This window comes from Mesoplodon densirostris, chromosome 14 (genome assembly GCF_025265405.1).
Source record: "Mesoplodon densirostris isolate mMesDen1 chromosome 14, mMesDen1 primary haplotype, whole genome shotgun sequence".
NCBI lineage: Eukaryota > Metazoa > Chordata > Mammalia > Artiodactyla > Ziphiidae > Mesoplodon > Mesoplodon densirostris.
The window spans coordinates 41,876,522-41,898,547 of NC_082674.1; the positions used below are offsets into that span (position 1 = coordinate 41,876,522).

The window sequence follows — 22,026 nt, forward strand, 5'->3', positions numbered from 1 at the left end:
ATCTGAAATAGGCATTTATCTGAAGATGCCAGGAACCTGGCCTTACACTGCTGGTTATTCTGGAGAAGAAACTGCCAACCAAGGCTTGTCTCCACACTCTGCCCTTTACAAAGGAATTCCCGGTGAGGAGAACAGCTTCTCTCTGCTCTAAGTTCTCCTCCTTCAGGCAGACCTCCTGGCTTAGACCAGCCAGCACTGCCCCACCTGCCCTCCTTGGGAAGCACTATACTCTGAGGAAGGAGGAAGCAGGACTTCCCTTATCCCAGCAGCCTTCAGACATGATCCAAAAAGAAGTGTGTGGGATGAGGGAAAGGGGATGGTGTTCAGAGGTCCCCTCTAAACTGGGTAGGAGTTGGCAGGCACTAGAGAGGGTGCCTCCATCACCCTCCTACTTTCTCCAATTAAGGGAAGAGGTGGGGGAAAATGGAATTAGCCTCCAGTTTAGTGAGTCCCAGGACCTGCCACTTCACCGTCACTGCAGTCTGAGCACTCCTTGGAGGAACGTGCGGGCTGGAACCTCTCCCTCCCCCAGACCAGGGAAAATGGGCAGGAGGTGGGGCAGCACACAGAGCACAGACAAAAGGTTCGGCAGAGCCCTCCTCTCTCAGGAGCTAAGGTCCCTGGGCTGAGCCCGGCTCCCCATTCGGCCACGCCGAGTGACCTTCTCGCTAGAAACGCCCCCTTCCCGCGGGGCCCAGGATGGTCTTTTAATAGGTGCCCACGTCTCTCTCCCGGCACCCTGACAAGGAACGCCCCTCCCACCCCTCACCGCAAACACCCGCGACGCCTTCCTCCAGCCCCTTTCTATTGTCTTCAAAGAGATTAAGTGGCTCCCACCCAACACACCCAAATGCACATCCCATTCTCGCGCTCCCATTTCTCCGAGCCCTAGGGGCCGAGAAGCGAGCGCAGGGTCGAAAGGGGGGCGCGAGGGAGTAAAACCCGCGAGAACTTGGCATCGCAGACCCACCGTGTCCACCTCGCAAGGATGCCGGTGACCTGTAGATTGCAATAGGCACTGAATGATGCTTGCTGCTGCCATGGAAATGGTGGATGTGGTGCGCTCCCAAACTGGACGCCCCCCATGCCACTCCTAGGAGGCCGCTGAGGGTGAGCGGGACTATCCAGAACAGGGCGAGGCGCCCCCCTGCGCCGCCGCCGCCACTGCCGCCGCCGCCGCCCCCGGGCGAGCCCAGCTCGGCGCCGCACCGGAGCATCCTCTGGTACATGGCTGGGCGCCCGCCGAGGGGCAGCCGCCGCGGGAGGCAAAGTTTGGGGCGCGGTGAGGGGAGAGGGCGCCGGGGAGCAGCGGGCGGCTCAGGGTGGGCTGCGGGGCTGGCCGCCTCACCGCGTCAGGGCACCCATCCTCTCCCTCCTTCGGACAGTCTTCTCGGGGTCCTGGAGTCCGCCGTGCCTCGCACCCCAAAGAATCCGAAACATAGCCGAGGTGAATGCAGCTGATGGGGGCTTGTCCGAAAAGGCAGCTCCGGGGAAGAGCAAGCACGGAGCGGGCGGCTGCTCCCAGCTTTCCGGGGCTCCAGGTTCTCGAGAGATACTCCCAAAGAGTTTCGGGTGAGAGTGCGTGCCGGGGGGGTGGGGAGCGGGGAAATGGTTTAAAGCTCCTCCCGGAGGGTCCTCACTTCTACATGACAGCCATCCACCGCGAATCCACTAGGTAAATCCATTTAGCATTGTGTGGGGGGACTGGGGAGGCCACTTCGCCGGCCCAACCTCCTTTCAACGGAGAAGCAGACCCCATGGACTCGAGGCGCCCCGTCCCTCCATTCAGCCCGGGCCGGCTCGCCCGCTCGCGCCAGCCTCCCCCGGGCAGCGCGCGGAGCAGCGGCGCGCATCGCCTGCTCCCGAGGCAATCTCCGCGTCTGCCGCCTCCTGACACTTACGCCCAGCGAGGGGTTCAGAGGCAAGAGTGCACCCTTATGAAGGAAGCGGGGATCGAACGGGGGAAAGAGAGCTGGGGAAAAAGCAGAAGCACACAAAGGAGTGGGGGGGGGGGGAAGAAAAGGAAAAAGAAAAAAAGAAAAGAAAAGAAAAGAAGAACCACACACGCTGGCGAAGCGAGGGGCTCTATGCAAATCTGCAGTCTCCAAACAGCAAATCACTGAAGCTCGGATGCAATGCAGAGGACGAGCCTATGTAACGAGGGAGGCTGGTCTAGCTTCCCACAGAAATCGCCCTGCTTTGCCTCTCTCAAGCATTCTCCACACATCAAAGGGACACGTGTACGGCGATGCGGGGAACACCTAAAAAAGCAACGCTCCCTCCCCTGCCAGGTGATCCCTCCGTCTGAATTACAACGGCAAATGGCACCCTTCCCCTACCCCTATGGTTTAGATGTAACCAGTGTCTTGAGAGCTCTTAAAAGGGAAAGAATTCCGCTCTTTTTATTGGACCAAACTTGTTCTGCCAGGTGTTCAAACCCAATCTGCTAAATATGGCTTGACACCATCTACTCAAGCATCAGTTTTGATGATCTGTTAATTACACAGATTACTCATAACAAAGAACCCTCATTCCCACTACAATATCATATCTCACATAAGGCAGCAGAAGTGCAGGGAATCAAAATACACAAGGAAGAAAAAGAATGAGTGAATTTGGCAGCTGAGGAAGAGACAGAAAGAGAGTAAAAAGGAAAAAAAGGAGACAGGTGAGAAAGAGGACAGCAGAAGAGAGAAACAGGATGAATGAGATTGCTTGTGTTTTGGTCAAACATTTTAGGAATCTTTAAGAACCCCCAAGATCTCTATAGAAGCCCAGCTATGATGATCTCTTATAAGGGTGGAGTTCTGCCTTTCTCTTACCATGTTTCATAAGGAAAATAACATCAGGAAATTTAAATCTAGTGCCCCCAAAGAAGAGGGGACATTATATTCTACTGGTGAAATGAAGAATATTTAACTGAAAGCCATGTGTCCTGGAAAAAGACCAGCAAAGCCAACACACAACTAAGAGTAAAAGTCTAGCACGGCAAGTGGACTTAGCGAGGAGGACCACAGTCACTGGAGGTTAGCACACGGGATTTGGAACTGTGATTAAAACAGTTCCCTGGTTTCTAAAAGATGATAAAAACTATGACATGACTAGTGGCTGGACATTTTTTGTTTTTATTCCTACTTAAAGACAAAGGAAAACAACTCTGACTAGGTACTACTTCTCACAGGCTCCTGTCTATATATCCTTTATATCAACAAATACAAAACCATGTCCTGAAAAAGTAGTTCTAGAAGGATTTGATACAAATCAGCCACTCACCAAAGTGGTCATTTAGATTTACATATTGCTTCCTAGTTCATTCAAAGAGTCAACCCTGGGACTCTGATGGTCACTATGTTACCAGTGTCCAAGGGCCACCAAACCAAATTTGTAGCAATCCAACACCTCACATCCTTGGCAAAAGTTTGTTATTCTACTAAAAATTTAATACTTCAGTAGTTCCCTAATTGAGACAGCTTAGGCATGCTAGAGAAGGTGCTTTTATCTACTTAACTACACCTTGTCTCCCTCCCACAACTGCTCAAAGACCAACAGAACGCAAATCCTGCACTTTCCACTGTGGTCTATTCCTGTCCTTATCCCCAGGCCATTTCCTCCTCATTTTCTTATTTTTTAGCATGTGGATTTTAATTCATTAGTCAAGCGTTGTGAATATTCATTTAAAAAATATCCAGTAAGCTTCAAAGGGATAAAAGAGGAGCACTGGATTAGGAGTCGAGAAAGCTGGGCTGCCTTCTTGGCGCTGCCGTTTACTGGTTATGTCTCATTTGTTCTTTAGCCTCTCCCCAAGGCTCCATGGCTTCCTTTATAAAATAGTCATGTCCCTGTCTTTGCTAACAATCCCACAGGGCAGGAAGGATATAATGTAATATTTAATGAGAGTGCTTTAAAATATATCAAACGGGGCTTCCCTGGTGGCGCAGTGGTTGAGAGTCCGCCTGCCGATGCAGGGGACACGGGTTCGTGCCCCGGTCCAGGAAGATCCCACATGCCGTGGAGCGGCTGGGCCCGTGAGCCATGGCCGCTGAGCCTGCGCGTCCAGAGCCTGTGCTCCCCAACGGGAGAGGCCACAATAGTGAGAGGCCCGTGTACCTCAAAAAAATAAATAAATAAAAATAAAATAAAATATATCAAACGCTCCCCACAGTGCAGGCAGTTTGTCTCTCCTTCCATATAGGTCTAACATATTCCAGCTGATTGGTCTATTTCATTCATTTGGTTCCCTTCCAGCTATAGAAAGGTAGAGCACTGCGTTGCTCTCTGATACTCTCATCTATGGTGATGATCTGTCCTTCCCTCCCTAACTAGATGGTAGATTCCTGAAGGGGAGAGGAGACAAATCTTCATTTGTACTCCCTCTAGCGCCCAGCATTTGTGAAACATAAGGTCGTCTCTTAAATCACTGTGAACACTGAACTAGGAATATCAATCCATTGCTCCTACGGCTTAGGTTCCTACAAGCCTCTGGTCACAACATGTTCATCAACAGATTGATATATAACCTTATTTTATGTGTTTTCTGTTCAAAGACATCTTATTGAATATATATTGTTGATTCGTTAACATTGAACTCATAGCCAGCATCACTATAACTTAAGCCTGAATGAAGCTCAACTAACATACTTATTTTCTCTGTAAGACATACCATGGCTTTCTTTGCTCAGGAACATTAAACGGCACTTCAGCATTATGTTTAGGGACCATTTTAAACAGCAAAATCACCAACGAAAAGAACAAAAATGTGAAAAATATGGTACTAAGTAGACCACACAAAGGATGTTTGTTTACAGTACGAGCTGAAACAAGAAGGCAGAGCGTTGCCTTGTTTGACCTCAACTGGGAACGTGGGTGTTGAGGACTCTTTTTGACACTCTGTGCATGTCTGTTAATAACCACCTCAGTGCCACGGGTATTGATTTGGGGGTTACAAATTTTAGTGAGGAGGTGAGGTCATACCCATAAATAACAGCGATTGACTGTACTTGTTACTTTCTTGAATGTAGAGGGAAGGATGGGGCTGGGAGAATTTGGGGAATGATTTGTATAAATTAAAGCCATAGGAATAGAGTAAATGTAGAAGATTCTGATGAACCTTTCCAAGAGCATTCTCTTGGAAGAAAATGAGGAAAAGGCTCCTCTGACTGTCTTATATTATCTTAGGCCTTGGGAGATAAAGGTAGGGTTAGGCAAGGCATAGGCCAGAAATCTCAGTCTTACTGGAGTCTCAAGGGCTAAAGAGGAAATATTTACGGCTGCCTTGAAAGAAGAAATTGTAGCTGTTGTGTTTTCAGGCAGATGTCTAAGGCACCTTTGTAGTACCTAGGAGGTTCTTGGGTGGATTCTGTGATACTGATGCTGCAATATTTGTTATAAATGGCTGTTATGGTGGAACAAGGAGCAAATTCTCTGTCTAGAGAGTGGAGAAAAGTCCTGTGAGCAGACTCATGCTAAGCTGGATGAAACAAATAAAGCTTGCGCTTACTCTTCAGGTCTCTTCAGCTGGTCAGTTCTTTGGCTGGAAGTGTACTATCTAAAGGAAAACTGAGGGGACTTCCCTGGTGGCACAGTGGTTAAGAATCCGCCTGCCAATGCAGGGGACACGGGTTCAATCCCTAGTCCCGGAAGATCCCACATGTCGCGGAGCAACTAAGCCCGTGCTCCACAACTACTGAGCCTGTGCTCTAGAGCCCGCGAGCCACAACTCCTGAAGCCCGTGCACCGAGAGCCCGTGCTCCGCAACAAGAGAAGCCATTGCAATGAGACCCCGCACCGCAACAAAGAGTAGCCCCCACTAGCTGCAACTTGAGAAAGGGCCAGGCGTAGCAACGAAGACCCAATGCAGCCAAAAATAAATAAATAAATAAATTTATTAAAAATAAAATAAAGGAAACTGAGGCAGCACTGACAACTTGTTCTCAGGTGAGTAAAAAATTGGTTGGAGGCGACACGGTGCTCGGCTGCTTATGGACAATGTGATACAAATGTGTGTTAGTGCGGTTCTGTGTCTCAGGAGCTTGGTTGCTTTCATCAGGAATGTATGCTCCAACATCTCAGCCAGAATTACAGAAGTCAGAGGTGACTTCTGGAAGTCCTGAGTTATCATCATCTCCAATCATGATGTGGCTTTGTTCATTAATTATAATGTATGTTGGAAACAGATTATCATCAGTGACATAAATGGCTTGTTAGTTGGTTAATGGAGGTTAGGGGTGGGTTCTCTTTGGTGAAATCATTAACATTCAAGATATGTGGACTAGCCAAACTTTTCGTAAACATGCTTTGCTTCTATTTGAATAGAGTATATGAATCTATAAGGCCTTTCACCCTTTACTATAAGGAATGGTGTCATAATATTAGCAATAATAAGAACTAATACATTCATAACTGGCACAACTCAGAGAGGTGTAAATGTATGAGCTCATTTAATCATCACAAAACCATATGAAGTGGCTGCTATCATTGATCCCTAACAAACCTTAATCACCTAATTCTGACAGATGATGATCTGGATGCTGCCACTGAAATATTGCCATATTTGCTTTAAGAAATCCTATTTGCAAGACATTTTGGGGTGCCTAAAAGAACCAAGAGCTGGAACTTCATCAAGCTTCCAGAACATGCTGTAAGATTTTGTACCTACTTATTAATAAGTGTCTGTTTCTGTAGCAGAAGTTGGTCTGCATCTTAAATCCACTAGGACCTGTGGAAACGCTTGGAAGAGTGGTTGACCCTCCCCTGCCTCTGACCACTGTGGGTACCGAGCTCCACCAAGAGAATCTAATAGCTGCACATAGGGAGTTATTCTAGATGCATTCATAGCTGATGAATAATAATGAACGAGAAGGCAGGTAGCCTACGTCAGACAACCATGCAAGAAATGGGAGATGGGCTTGAAAGCTGAGGGGACAAAAGAAAGGAAATGGAAGGAGAAAGAGAAAAAGAGTGTGTAGAAGGGGGAGTGTACACAGAAATGGAAAGGCACAGGTTATTTCGAACGATTTTTTTCATATTCCTAAAATCACCCTTCTGTCTCAAGAAACAAAATGGTTGTCAGGCAGACGCTTTCAACCTTTTTGTGTTTTTCTTAAAACTTAATTGGAAATTGTTACAGCTCAGTATTAAGCTTTTAAAACAGAAAAGTAGACAATAAAATGGCAGAGAGGAAGTATATTAAAACCTACAGGCAGCACCAATCTTTGAAAAATTAAAAACGAGCAGAGTGCATTTTGCATTTCTAGTGATGTCAGCAAAAGAAAAGGCAAAGAGACCCCACATATCCATCTACCTGCATTTCTGAGTTGGGATTGAGAGAGAGTAAAGACAGAGAGGCTCAGGAGAGGATGCTGTCTGTGAAGTTGCAAAGACAAACCTCTGATCCCGTTACCTTTCTGGGTTATTGCAGGTCCCTAAAGGTATTGTAAGAAAAGATCAGAATAGATCAGAAGAGTAAGGACACTGAGAGAAAGGAAGGAAGGAAGGAAGGGAGGGAGGAAGGGAGGGGAGGAAGAAAGGAAGGAGAAAGAAAGGAAGAAAGAAAGAAGGAAAGAAAGAAAGAGAGAAGGAAAGAAAGAAGGAAAGAAGGAAAGAAAGAAGGAAAGAAAGAAAGAAGGAAGGAAAGAAAGAAGGAAAGAAGGAGGGAGGAAAGCAGTGGGGAGGAAGAAATGGAGGAGGTGGAGAGGAAGGGAGGGAGGAAAAGAAAGAAAAGATGCCAGGGCTAAAAGCATCCCTGGAGATTTTGTAGTACAATCTCTTCAGGTGATAAACTTGAGGCCCACAGAAGTAATAATGTTACCAAAAAGTCAGATTTATTTATGAAGTGTTTACTTAACTGGAAGTGAACTTTTATCTCCCACCACCCATAGTCCAGTCATAGATGTAGATTGGGAAATTCAGTCAATGCACCTATTACCTAGAACCTCCACACTGAGGGAGAGTAGCAGGAACACAACATGAGCCAACATGATGCCCAATTCACTCAAAAGAAATTAAAGCTTGCAGTTTAATTTCTGAAATATGAATAGATTTATTCAGTCACAGTTAGTTGTATTTAGGACTGAAGTATTTTATGCCAGTGGTCCCCAACCTTTTTGGCACCAGGGGCAGGTTTTGTGGAAGACAACTTCTCCACGGACGGTGGGGTGGGGGGATGGTTTGGGGATGATTCAAGTGCATTACATTTATTGTGCACTTTATTTCTATTATTATTACATTGTAACATATAATGAAATAATTATACAACTCACCATAATGCAGAATCAGTGGGAGCCCTGAGCTTGTTTTCCTGCAACTCGATAGTCCCATCGGGGGGTGACGGGAGACAGTGACACCCAAAGTGTGTTGCATATGTCCAGTCTATTCTGTAAGATGCAGCTCAATTGTCAGTTGCCACTCACTGATAGGGTTTTGATATATGAGTCTGCAAGCAATTGATTTATTACGGTCTCTGTGTAGTCAAAGCTCTCTGCTAATGATTATCTGTATTTGCAGCCGCTCCCCAGCGCTAGCATCATTGCCTCAGCTCTGCTTCAGATCATCAGGCATTAGATTCTCATAAGGAGCACGCAACCTAGACCCCTCACATGCGCAGTTCACAGTAGGGTTCGCACTCCTATGAGAATCTAATGCCACCGCTGATCTGACAGGAGGCGGGGCTCAGGAGGTAATGTGAGCGATGGGGGCGGCTGTAAATACAGGTGAAGGGCTTCCCTGGTGGCGCAGTGGTTGAGTCTGCCTGCCGATGCAGGGGACATGGGTTCGTGCCCCGGTTCGGGAAGATCCCACATGCTGCGGAGTGGCTAGGCCCATGAGCCATGGCCGCTGGGCCTGCACGTCCGGAGCCTGTGCTCCGCAACAGGAGAGGCCACAACAGTGAGAGGCCCACGTACCGCAAAAAAAAAAAAAAGAAAAAGAAAAATACAGGTGAAGCTTCACTCGCTGGCCTGCCACTCACCTCCTGGTATGCGGCCCGGTTCCTAACAGGGAACCCCTGTTTTATGCTATCTCTTCTCTTTCCCCTTTTAATAAAAAGTTCATTTATGACATCCTACATAAAATTTGTTGCCTAAGCACCAAGGCTGGGTCATAGAAATTTCATTATTAACTGCATCTTGAAGTGTTGTGGGCATTGCTTTGGTACCACCCAATCATATGCTATCTTTTGGTCACTAGCATCTTATACTGTTTGTATAGTTATTTAAACATACTTGTGGGGCCTCCCTGGTGGCGCAAGTGGTTAGGAGTCCGCCTGCCGATGCAGGGGATACGGGTTCGTGCCCCGGTCTGGGAGGATCCCATGTGCCGCAGAGCGGCTGGGCCCCTGAGCCATGGCCGCTGGGCCCGCGCATCCGGAGCCTGTGCTCCGCAACGGGAGAGGCCACAACGGTGAGAGGCCCACATACCGCAAAAAGAAAAAAAAAAAAAAAGAAAATAAACATACTTGTGTTGCTGACAAACTCTTCCCTAGGTTCATGCCATTTGAGGTGAATGAGTTCATAGTGTAGAGGGAAAACATGCAGCTCGAGTGCCGGACTGTGAGTTTGAATCTGAGTCCACAGTTATTATTCATGTGACACTGTGTTTCATGGACCCTTGCCCCCATTTTCTCATCTGTAAAATGATTATAACACTGTGTAAAATATATTAAGCACTAAATATGTTATTATCATTTACTCACAGGTACATATGTTTAGATAGCTGCTAAAGACATACTGATAACGAGCTGTAATGTGATTTTTAATTTAGCCCTATTTCAGACCCTTCTCACTCAGTCAAGTTCGGCCACCTCCCCAATTCTCTGTTACTCTAAATCCTCAAACTTTAGTGTGCCCGAGAATCACTAGAACAGCTTCTTAAATCATAGACTGCTTTGCTTTTGATTCCCATGATTTGTAGAGGGGCCTGATAATTTGCTTTTTTTAACAAGTTCCCAGGTAATGCTCATACTGCTGGCCCAGAGGAACTAGATTTTCAGAACCACTGCTCTGTCTGAATGTCAACGTCATTTTTTTTTTCTTTTTTTTTTTGCGGTACACGGGCCTCTCACTGCTGTGGCCTCTCCCGTTGCGGAGCACAGGCTCCGGACGCACAGGCTCAACGGCCATGGCTCACGGGCCTAGCCGCTCCACGGCATGTGGGATCCTTCCGGACCGGGGCACGAACCCGCGTCCCCTGCGTCGGCAGGCAGACTCTCAACCACTGCACCACCAGGGAAGCCCTAACACGGGTTTTATTAACCAACACAGGGAGGGCTTTCTAATTAAACTCCTTACCAATAACCTCGCCTCTTTGGCTGTATATTCTAAACATAGACAGCAGTGCTGTTCCCACATCTCTTCTTTAAAGCATTCTTTAAAGACTTCAAGATGTCCAGCATATAAACCTGTATGTTCTCATTTCACAACATGAAACTATAAATTCCTTTTATTCTACTTAGAAAAAGCTATTTTCTTTTCCTTCTCATCTTTTGAATTTGTGCTCTTCTTCAGTTAGCCTGGCCAGTGGCTAGAGGCAGGACTGAGTTCCTACAGGACTGAAGGCACTGCATTAGGGCTCAAATCTGACTACTAACTTATCAGCCACGTGGTCTTATGCAAGTGAGGACGTTTGTTTCCATATAAAACCTAATACTGGCCATCCAAATAGCCAGGCACCATTTAAAAAAAAGAAAAAAAAAAAAAGTCCCTTTCAGGTCCTGGCATATCAGGTCTTCAGTCTGACCAGCATCAGCCACAGGAAAGATCAGTGACAAAAACTGACAACCTGGGATTTGTCACCTGCATTCACCAGCATAGTCTATCATATATATACGCCACTGAAGAAGAAAGCAAAATGGGATCATTGAGAATGGAACTAGAGTTGGAAGGACAACTATAAGGCAAGTTAGAGTGATATAAAAACTGAGATATAATTTGCAAATTCCCTAGTAAATACAGATATTCAAATCCAGAACCAGACGTCACGCTCATACCATAAGTTCAATTTCCTGAATGCCGGAGCACTTACAGCATATAAACCAATTCAATCTATCTTTATGGATATATGTTCTGGAGCATATGTTGCCATTTGAATTCACTGAAAGGAATTTAACCATGCAATTTGAACTGAATCTCTAAATAGGTTTATCTGGGATCTATAATTTAATCCCCATCCAATTCAGGACAAATATATTAGATTACATATTTTGCCAGAGTGATATTTTGCAGTTAGTACTGTAGTAAAGTTAGTGTGACCATCCCACTACAAAGATCCCTTTTCCAGGTAAGAAAAAGGCATATTAACCATTTCTTTACCATGGCATATTAAGCCATTCAAAATCTGTCTCCATCCTGCCTCTCCTGTCTTATCTTTACCTCAACTTCTGCCACTTACCCCCACAAACATCCTAGGCTCCAGCAACATGAACTTCTCTTCCCTAAATACATTGCATTTTTTCACTTCTTTTGCCACTGCCCATGTGATTCCCTCTGTAAAAATCTTTTCTCCTACCTAGGTCTCCTACTATCCCATTCATTCCTCTACCAAATTGTTGGAAAATTTTCTGAACTCCTCCAGTTTCTCAAGTATAGACTATCACAAATACCTTAAAAAAAAAAAGCCCGGGGTATGTAATAGTATATTTATATTATTTTTGTGCTGTATGAATGAAGTGTCAAGATAAATGGTTAAATCTATATCCATGTTTAGTAGTTTAAAATAACCGAAACCAACAAACAAAATAAATCCACCCTCCCCTCTTCAATTTATCATTGCAGGCTTTTGGTTAGCTCTTTCATTGCCTAAAATATATAACAAATTTAAGCTGAACTTTGATTCGAATGCTAAACAAATTGGTTATGAAGAATAAGGGAATTCATTGTCATATTTTCCTACTCATGTTATAAACAGATGTCTTTCTTTCCCATACTATGTAAAAGGAAAATAAAACACCACCAAGCAAAGATGCTTGCTGCCAAGTTGAATTGCAGAGCAAACATTTATAGCCAACTTATAAATCCTAGAAAATAGGGTTTTATAATGGAAATACTGGCACCATTTTAACTATAACCATTCAAATAACATCACTATAGCAGAACTTATAATCTAATATACCTGTTCTGGGATGGATGAGAGACTTAGCTATAGGTTTTGGAAAAACTTCCAGTGGCTCAATTCAAATTGAATGATCATTCCATATAGTTCAAATCTCTTAGAATATTTATCTTTATTTCAAAATGTGTAGTATATGCTCCAAAACATTTATTTAAAAGACAGAATATATTTTTTGATACTTGTATAAAAAGATGTGACCTCTGAGAGGCATTTCCAAAAATTATCAATCAGTTTTTTTTCAACTGTCTTTTTCTCTCATGAAAGAATTACTTTCCTCAGGTTTTCTGTTCTGTTGCTGTGATGATTCCCCCAGAGACCTGTATGTTTATCTTGACAGGTGTTAGTAGATCTGTAGACCTCTGTGGAATTGTTCCTAGTTGCGTTGAGGTACAGGAGAAAACATTATGTCTGCAAACTAATGAACTTACCTTATTGCATTCTAAATAAAATAAACCACCCAGCAAGTGGAATTAATCTACTAATGTCTTCCTAATGAAGTTTTTATTAGGCATAATGAAAATGGTGTGGTCTTCAATATTTAACACGTGATAGGTATTAAAACAAAGCATATCTGATGATTTTTAAATGCATACCTGATAATTGCCTTTATATTATTTTCAAATGAAATAGTTTACCCTCAGATTGCTTTAAGCACCTAATCAAAGAGATACAAGAAACATTTCTAGACTTAAGGGAATGTTTTATATCCAAATGGACAGAAGAAATGTCTCATCTACCATTATCCTTAAATAATTAAAACCAGATTTGCTGTTCTCATTTTTAAGAATGGAGAAATATAATAGTGTGCAATTTTCTGTGCTATGTAAAATGTCACTCATTAATGAAATTTAGCCAAATATTGAGAATGGAAGTGTGTTAGTCCAATTCACAGTGGTTTGCTTTAAAATAATGCTACCTCCTAGCATAGCAAACAACAACTTAAATTCTGATGAGAACTGGATACTTTACTAGCCAATGGAAGAGCAGCTACAAACACAATCAGTAATCCTTTCTTATTGGCAACATTTTAATTTGTCACTTGTCAAAGAAAAAATTCAAAGCATCATGCAGAAACACCTACCTACTTCAGAAAATCATCAGTTTGGGATCATGTGATATCTCGTTCCATCTAACATTTACGGTAGCATGTAGACGAGCCACAAAGAAGTCACATCCTCATTGCGACACTATGCCACATTCTTCATTTCTCATTTCACGTTCCCATATAAATTATCTCCTGCTTTGGTATAATCACGGTTGTCCAACTGAGACTTGAAGATCTCATCAGTCATGCATTTTACTATTATTATTGAAATTTACTCATTTCAATGATTACTTACTGCCACATAAGCATATTACTTACTTCAGAGGCCAGAAAACAGACATAGTAAAAGGAGAGTAAAGGTGGGTCTTTTCTCCTTCAGCAGTAGGAGCCAGAAACAGTATGAAAGCAATGGATCATGAAGAAAAGCAATTTCCTACTTGAGGGATTAGACAGTACCCTCTTTTGTACTGTTAAATCACATTTTTGGTTATTTTTTCAAGTAATAGTGATTTTTTTCAATTTACATAAATACAGCCTCTAGAGGAACTGCAAGAGAACCCCCAAACACAAACCCTCTCAACCAACCAATAGAAGAGATATAGAAAAGCCCTCATTTATGTTTACAGCCTTGAGCAACCTTCACACAGCATTAAATAAATAAATAAATAAATAAATAAACGAAACGGCTACACAAGCTAAAGATAATTAGCTTAACAAGGATGACTTCGAACTGAAATGTGAGGCTTTTTTCTTTTCCTTCTTTAGGAAAAATATAGGTGATTTTTATTTTGAAGCAGCTCACATTTGCTAGTATTAGAAAATTGAAAACTATGTAAATTTCAGCTTTGCTGAAAAGTTTGCTTTCCTTTTTAGGTTCACAACAATATTAACCACTGCCATCAGGCAGTATTACATTCAGATTTGAGAAAATCTGTAGCATAAAACTGTGCTCTGGAAAATCATGTGAAAATCTTAATCAATTTAAAATGTATTTACATTCAAGGAGGAGTAAAGCATACTCTTAAATAATAAAGGCAAATAATAGTTATATGTATAAAATGGGGGGAAGGAAAATCATGAGCCTGTTTTCACAGCCCATTTTTTTTAAAGGGTTATTGCTGATACGAGTCACGTTTAAGGAAGTTGCACATTTTCTATGCAGAAGACTGTTATGTCAGATAATTAAGAACAAAAAGCCCCCTAGCTAAATAGAAGCATTGTGACAAAACCTTATAATTTATTTCAACTTATTCCTCAGTTATCCGGTTTGCCTAGAATCCTATACTTCATACTGTTAACAGGCACCTGAGGTATGGTGGTTGGTTAGTGGTTAGCTCTAGCTTTTATTTTAATTGCCCTTTTTTTCCCCACTTTGTCAAAATAGTGATGCTAAGGCATTTTTGAACTCAATAGCCTACAGAGACATTAAGAGCAAATATACATATTTCTTGTTTTATATATAACAGGAGTAGTATTTTCTAATTTTGGTGGAATAATCTATTGTATTGTGAAAATTAAAGGGAATAAGGAACTATACACAGAAACCAAATTAGAAGAGTACAGATCTATAACCCAGTAGAATAAAATTTGACTGTTACAATCAAACAGTTTTGGAAGAAGTGTGAAATTGTTCAATATGGCTGAGATAAGTGTAATTTAGAGCAATGAATGAGATTATTTTCATCCAGTTTAAATTCCTCAATCTAGTAATAGAACAATTAAAAACAGGTTAGTTGGGCAAATGAAGTTTGAATCCACTGGGTTTCCAGGACTGCATTAAAGATAAAAAATCAAGACTTGGATTACTAACAGGTCAAGAATGGAAAACAGGTTACAATTTCCCAGATTTTAAAAAAATAGCATAAAAATTATATGATTTGTAATGAGACACAGATCTGGTTCTAAAGAATCCAATAGTTTCCATGACTTACTAGGTAGTAACTATATGGGAATACCAATATTCATGTTAAAAATCAGTGACTTTAGTCACTGTAGTTTTTTAGGGGCGGCCCAGTCCTTAGATAATGGATCAAGCTATCAACCTAGAAAGGCAGTTGTAGCAGATACTTCTAATTTGTACTCAATATCTACTTTCCCTTCTTCCTGGCACATTGAACAAATTGTTTTTTGGGGTAGGGAGGGATGAAGTACATAGAAGGGCAATATGCCCCACTAAAAATACTTGCCTTCCCAAACTCCCCTACAGTCAGAGTACCCTTGTGACCCAGTTAATTTTGAGGAAATGTAAATGGAAGTCCTTGGAAAAGGTTTTCTACAAAGCCCTTCAGGCTTTCTGCCACAAAACCTTATTCCTCTTGTCCAAAATACAGAATCACTGTGTATGGAAGATGCCCACTCTGAAACCATGAGGTCAAAATCATACTCTAAGGATGGAGAAGCAAGAGGATACAAGGAGTCTAAATACTTGACATCTTCCTACTGGAGTTACACTAGCCTTGCATCACCTACCTCTGAGCTTCTTATTAAATTTGAAACGTAAACGATCTTCTGTTTAATCCAATGTAAGTCAGGTTATCAGTTTGGGGAAGCTAAATACATACCTAATATATAACTAATTTCTGGGAAGGATGATTACTTAGGTGGGCAAGTTAGCAATCTTGGGCTCTGGGGGAGACATTTATCCTTAAGGAAAGTCAGTAACATATTGTCCAGAACTGTGATTTTAATGAGTCAGGATATGCTTTGGGTTCCTCCAGAACCACATGCATTTTAGAAAGTTAAGGCAGTTGCTTTAATACAGGCACCTATTAAAGATAATAATTGGGAAATAAAGCTATCCAAGGCCCTTAAACAAGAAGAAAATGCCTTTGAGTAAAGAATGTTATGGCACTGAAGGGAGTGTTCTCTCTTTGTCCTCCCTAAGCATGCCAGTGAAAAGGAAGAGAACATTCCATTTTCTAGCGATAAGGAATTAGAACCTGCCAAAGACACTCTCAATCAGGTGGGTCTCTGAAGTGGGCTTATTATAATAAACTCATCTTCCCGGGGTATATACCTAAGTGTGAGTAGGTACAGCTGATATACATTTATTTGTCCATTTATTCATTAAAGTATCAAATAATTTATTTATCTAACAAATATTCATTGAGTACCTACTCTACAGCAGGATGTGTACCAGGCCCTGAGCTCATCAGGAAAGAAACATTTGGGGACTTGGTTCTAGTTGAGGAAAGGAGTCTTTGATGTTATTGCCTCCTTATCTTGAACTGGGCTGATCCCAATCCTCTCCTGAAGTCCATGAAAGGATGATATGTCCCTTGTGACTTACAGAAACTGCCCTGTCAATGGGATTGAATTGGAGCTGAATAAGTATTCTTACGTCAGTTAATATAGTTTCATACTCAAAGGGTTTCAAAGAAGCACTGTGCACAATTCAGACACGCTTATCGACCAGGTGCTTACCACCTATTTGGCAGATGCTGTTTATAAAGTTTTTAAGAAACAAATATTGATCCAAACAATCCCTTGCATTTAATATTCTATCATTCTGGAAGGCCACTATTAACTTTGATGTACACATGCAATTACCTGACTAAAGAGTTTCAATTGCCCTAACTCTTGGTCACCACACCATGATTAAATGCATAGAAGCAACAAGTTGTTGACTTGGGCAGCCAGAAAACCACTGTGGCATAAGATTGATAGTTATATCGCCTACCAAACAATGCCTTTGTCGTTGCTTCCTGCAGTCCTCAAAGTCCCAGATAAGAATTTAAAGCTGGATTTTGTTCTTACTTCTGTGTACATGTTATTTATGCAAATGCAAATAAAATTTATCTAGGATAAATCCAGAAGGTCCACAGAGGAGTGAAGGTTGTTTAAGTTATTGTAGAGCTCATAAAACACATTTTCAACTAGCAGGGCATCCTCTTCATCAGACTACCATATGCTTCAAAGTAGGAAAAATTAACATGCATAAATGTAAAGTCTTGCACGTAGGTTTGAAAAAATCAATAGCATAAGCACAGGATGAGGGAGACCGGATTCTGTAGTTTTTAGTGTAAAAAAGTACCACGAGATTTTCACTGAACAAAAATGTAATCATAGACAACAATTTGATGCAACTATTAGAAAAATTGCCTGAACTGAATTGTAATATGCAGTTCATTTTTCTGCACTTTACATAAGACACATACAGAGTATTGTTTGACATGCTGGGTTCCCTGTTTCAAAAGATACATTGACAAAAAGAAGAATGACCAGATGCTCAGAAAAGCCACAGGTATGCTTTATTGGCTTTGCAGCTAGAGGAAGAGCCAATAGGTGGAAACATATTAATAAAGAAGCGGATTTGAGCACTAACGTATGTGAACTGAAGGTTCCAGAAAGAACCTTCTAGAAACTAGAAGGGGATTTGGAACTAATGTGTATTTCCACAAAGTAATTTCTGATTTATTCTCCTGTCCTGGGATCTCGCCTGTGGACATGTCCTCAGATAAAAAAATAATGGAGCTTGTGAGAAATAATAAAGAGAGCTTTAGGTCTAACTGTCAGCCAAGGAAACTGAAAGTAGGTTCCTATGCAAGAGCTGTCAAGGAGAAGCACAAAAGCTACCCTCTGATGTATATGGCTGTTACCCTGGCTGGGAAAGTAACTCATCCCCAAGTACCTTCTTGAGGAGCTAAGCAACTATCCACAGGAAAGTAGATATATTTATTATTTTATATATCTTCAATCATATGTCCTTAGCTCCAGGGAAATGTATTCCATGTTCTTCAGGAAGGGGTGCAGGAGGGAAGTACCATAACACATGTAAGACAAATAAAATAATTCTAACACTAAGAAACTGAGAATGTACGGCTACCAGTTTGGAAACCTAAAAGTAAATAGTCTAAAACAAGGGAAGAGAGGGGACCTCTTTGGAGAATACAGAAGGGCAAGGTCAAAATGATCTGAGAAAAAGGTGGGTGGTGAAGTAATCATAGCAACGGCAGACACAGAGTAAAAGGGCAGATGTGAAATAAACCAAACAAATGCATACATTAACTTACTGTATATTATGTATATTCTATGTATTTTCCATTGGACTCTGTTGCAATTAGACTGTACTAACCAAATTATCCACTTCTGGCTAAGTTTATTATGTGCGCTCTATTTGATAATAAGCATAAAGAGTTTTATCCGTGCTCAATTAGAAATCACCTGGGCAGGGCTTCCCTGATGGCGCAGCAGTTGAGAGTCCGCCTGCCGATGCAGGGGATGCGGGTTCGTGCCCCGGTCCGGGAAGATCCCACATGCCGCGGAGCGGCTGGGCCCGTGAGCCATGGCCGCTGGGCCTGCGCGTCCAGAGCCTGTGCTCCGCTACGGGAGAGGCCACAACAGTGAGAGGCCCGTGTACCGCAAAAAAAAAAAAAAATCACCTGGGCAGATGTTACAGGAGGTTAAACAAATTCTACAATTCCAAATACATAGGCTCAAATAAATTTAAATAGCATGATGTTACCTGTCTTCTGTATTCTGGTAGAACTGATGCACAGCTATCTTAGGTACTCTTCATCTGAAAAAGTAGCCAGTTTTTGAAGTTCTTTATGATTTCTGACTATAATTCCCCTCCACAACATTCCCTATGGTCTCAAACACTCACATATCTGAAGCAAACTGGCATTTCTATAGGAGGTGATACTGAAACAACCATTGAACCACAACTCCCGCGGGTTGCTATTAGAAGTGGTGACCAGCATTCCTTCCTATTCATCTCTGTGAGCTCTGATGTTTCCTAAAAGTACACAGACCAATCATGGTCTTAATCTCCCACTGTCAGAGAGGAGGAGAGGTAGGGGAGGATCATAAAATCACAACACAGAGGAGGTCATACGAACTGAGCAAATTAGAGAATGCAGATAAAAGACCAAAAAAAGGTACAAAATGAACAATAGCCATGGTTAACAGGCAAAGATAAACATATCTCTTGATAAAAGGTATTTATTTATTCTAGTTATTGAAGACTCTCCTCAATTTCTACCTCTTCCACGATTTCAGCCATGATTTTATCATGAGTATAGCCACCATATAGTTTTTCCTCTCTGTGTGTACAGACTATCTCTACAGCTAGACTGCAGCTGCATGAGGGTAGGCCCAATGTCTCATGATTTTCTGGTTCTGCATTTCATTAGCAGGTGTTCCTTTCAAAATGCAGTCTGCCAATTACTCACAGCACTTTCATGGGAAACCACGATTTAAAGTTGTACTTCACCCTGGACTTACTGAATTTCTGAGGATGTGCTCAGGAATCTGCATTTGTAAGAAAAGACTGGACAACACTAGTGTCACAAATATTTGCTAGCCTAAGGCCTTGCACAGAGCAGGTGCTTGTAAATGTCTGGTACTGCTGTTAAGATAATGCTTTCTGGCATGTCCATATGTGTTTATGAGAAACAAAGAAATGCTGATTTGCTCAGTGTGTCCTCTGTCAGCCACTAGATAGTAAATGCCCTGAGGGTTGATGTCTTGCCCAGATGGTTCTTTGTATCTCCTTTTAATTTTTTTTCTATAGCACTAGGCACTTCCTACAATGCACCATAAATTAGATATGATAAGAAGGAAAAAGAGAAAGGTGAAGGAGGAGGGACGGGGGGTGGGGGGCTGCGGGGAGTGGAAAGACGAGTTTATGGTTGGGAGGGACAGAACAGGAGGTTATTCCAAAAACTTCTTTACTTTGATGGACTGGAATTCAAAAGAGCTAATGAAGTTTCTACTTAATTTTTTCTACTTAATTCCTTTGCTCTACACTTACTAACACTGAGAATTATCCCCTATGGTATTTTTGAGATTACTAAAGACAGTCTTCCTGTGATAAACTATAATGGAAAAGAATATGAAAAAGAATGTATATATATGTATAACTGAATCACTTTGCTGTACAGCAGGAATTAACACAACACTGTAATTCAACTATACTTCAATAAAAAATAAATTAAAAAAAAGACAGTCTTGTGTGAATTAAAGATAGACCACATTTTGAAGGGTAGCATAAAACAAACCTGTATTATAATAGTAAGGAAATGTTGGTCTCTATTTCTCCTCCTAAAATCGATTTAAAGGAAATCATTTCCATTTCTATATGCACATATATGTTTGCATATGTATGTATGTATAATTACTTCATATGGATAAACTCAGCAATGATGTCTGCTAATTAAGGGCAGTGCTAATGAGCTGTAAGATGGACTCACCCAGTCACTCATGCCTTCCAACTGTCTTGTACTGCAAAAGGCATTCCTCATCTTTCACTCAGGTCTAACTCCCACACAGACCTTCTGTGCTCTTGTTTTATTATTACACATAGACAAAAATTAAAATTAGAAATCAAGACTTGAGAACATGTTTATGTCTAAACCAATAGGGAAATGAGGCTTTATTGCCTCTATTCGCTAGGATTCAATTTTTCAAATTGTGAGAAGACCCCTGCTTTCCATTTCCATTTTGTCCTACTGAGGATGGGTCTTATACTCAAGAACTGCTTTCTAACAGAACATTAAATATACATATGTGTGTGTGTGTGCATGTGTGTATAAGAATGGAAAGATCTATCTATGTTAAAGATTTCTCATCACTACACATTAATTATGAGGATTCTGTGGCCTAGATGGGTTAAGTGATTACTCAGAATTGCAAAGTTAATTAAATTACAGATCAGACACTTTTCCTGGGATATATGAATAAGTTTCAAGGGGACCAAGAATCTTCAAAATTATGTGCAAATTTTTTGTGTGCATCTGTGCATTTTTGTGGAGACAGGATCCATAATTTTATCAGACTCTCAAAATGTTCCTCAACGTAGTTGGGATAGTTACTGCTAGAACTGTAATTTATAAAATATTTGTAGAAACTAAAGAAGAATAGAGTTGAAGGTCATGAAACCCAAACTTCCAGTCAATACTATTCTTAGGTAATATTTCTGGTGGAAAGCATGCAACCTCTACCTGGGATCTTCAGATAGCTAACAACTTACCACCTCTCATGTTAGCAGTGTTCAAAGCTCTAATTGTTAGAAAGGGATTCATATCTCTGTACACTTTCCTTTCTATATTTTCTCACAAAGGTCCGAGTACTGCCTTTCACAGCCACAAAAAAAAAAAAAAAAAGCCATTTTTTGCTTACTCAGAATGTCTTTCAAATATTTGAAAATAACAGTTATATTCCCTAGAATCTATGCTTCTCTGATCAGAACAGCCTCAAAGTTGCTATTCTAGACTCACAGACATTTAGAGCTGGAAGAAACACATTTCAGTTTGTCAATATTCTTTAATAAATATGTAACCAAAAACTGAAAACAATGCCCCACTTGTGACCTGATTAATCTATGACTAGACTATCTCTGGCGGGCATTTTGCCTTTTTTTTCTTTTCTTTTCTTTTTTTTTTTTTTGCTGGGAGGATCATAGTATTTTACTGTCTAACTGGGAAGATCAGGGGTTTAATGACTTTTCCAGAAGTTTCCCATCTGAAATGCAACAGAGCAAAGGGCATGAACCTGGTCATTCACACCCAACTCTAGATAGTTACATTTCCAAATTTAATAGTAATGGGGTTCACATAAATAAAGCACCTGAAATTTCCAAAAGAGAAACATTATACATTCTTATTTTATATGAAAAATCTGGCATTTTTTCCACAGGTTAAGTCAGAAACAAAGAATGGACTACCTCAGATTTATAAAATGAGTAGAGGAAGGATGACTTAGAATATAAAGGTTTTCCATTTCGAGTGTCAGAAAAATTATTGTCAGATTTATTTGATTTAAAAGTTCCAAAACCATTTCCTTGCAATGTATACTCACAGCCCAAACTTCAACAATGTAGCAACAATCACACAAATAATTTAAACCTAGTAAATGGACAAAATGAAAAATTCAGTCTC

The 22,026-nt window shown here is 41.4% G+C and overlaps 1 protein-coding gene across 24 annotated transcripts in view; it reads right to left on the bottom strand.

The window, feature by feature from the left end:
- NRXN1 (neurexin 1) overlaps positions 1-22,026 on the bottom strand; it is a 1,137,515-nt gene that overhangs the window by 432,339 nt on the left and 683,150 nt on the right. For 4 of the 24 annotated variants that reach the window (XM_060116689.1, XM_060116688.1, XM_060116687.1 and 1 more), the window contains exon 1: positions 971-1,229. The exons of the other annotated variants lie outside the window; for them this stretch is intronic. In XM_060116689.1, the coding sequence (XP_059972672.1) occupies positions 971-1,229 (259 nt within the window). Of the gene's footprint in view, positions 1-970; positions 1,230-22,026 lie in introns of those variants that run through there. 24 annotated transcript variants of the gene reach the window in all.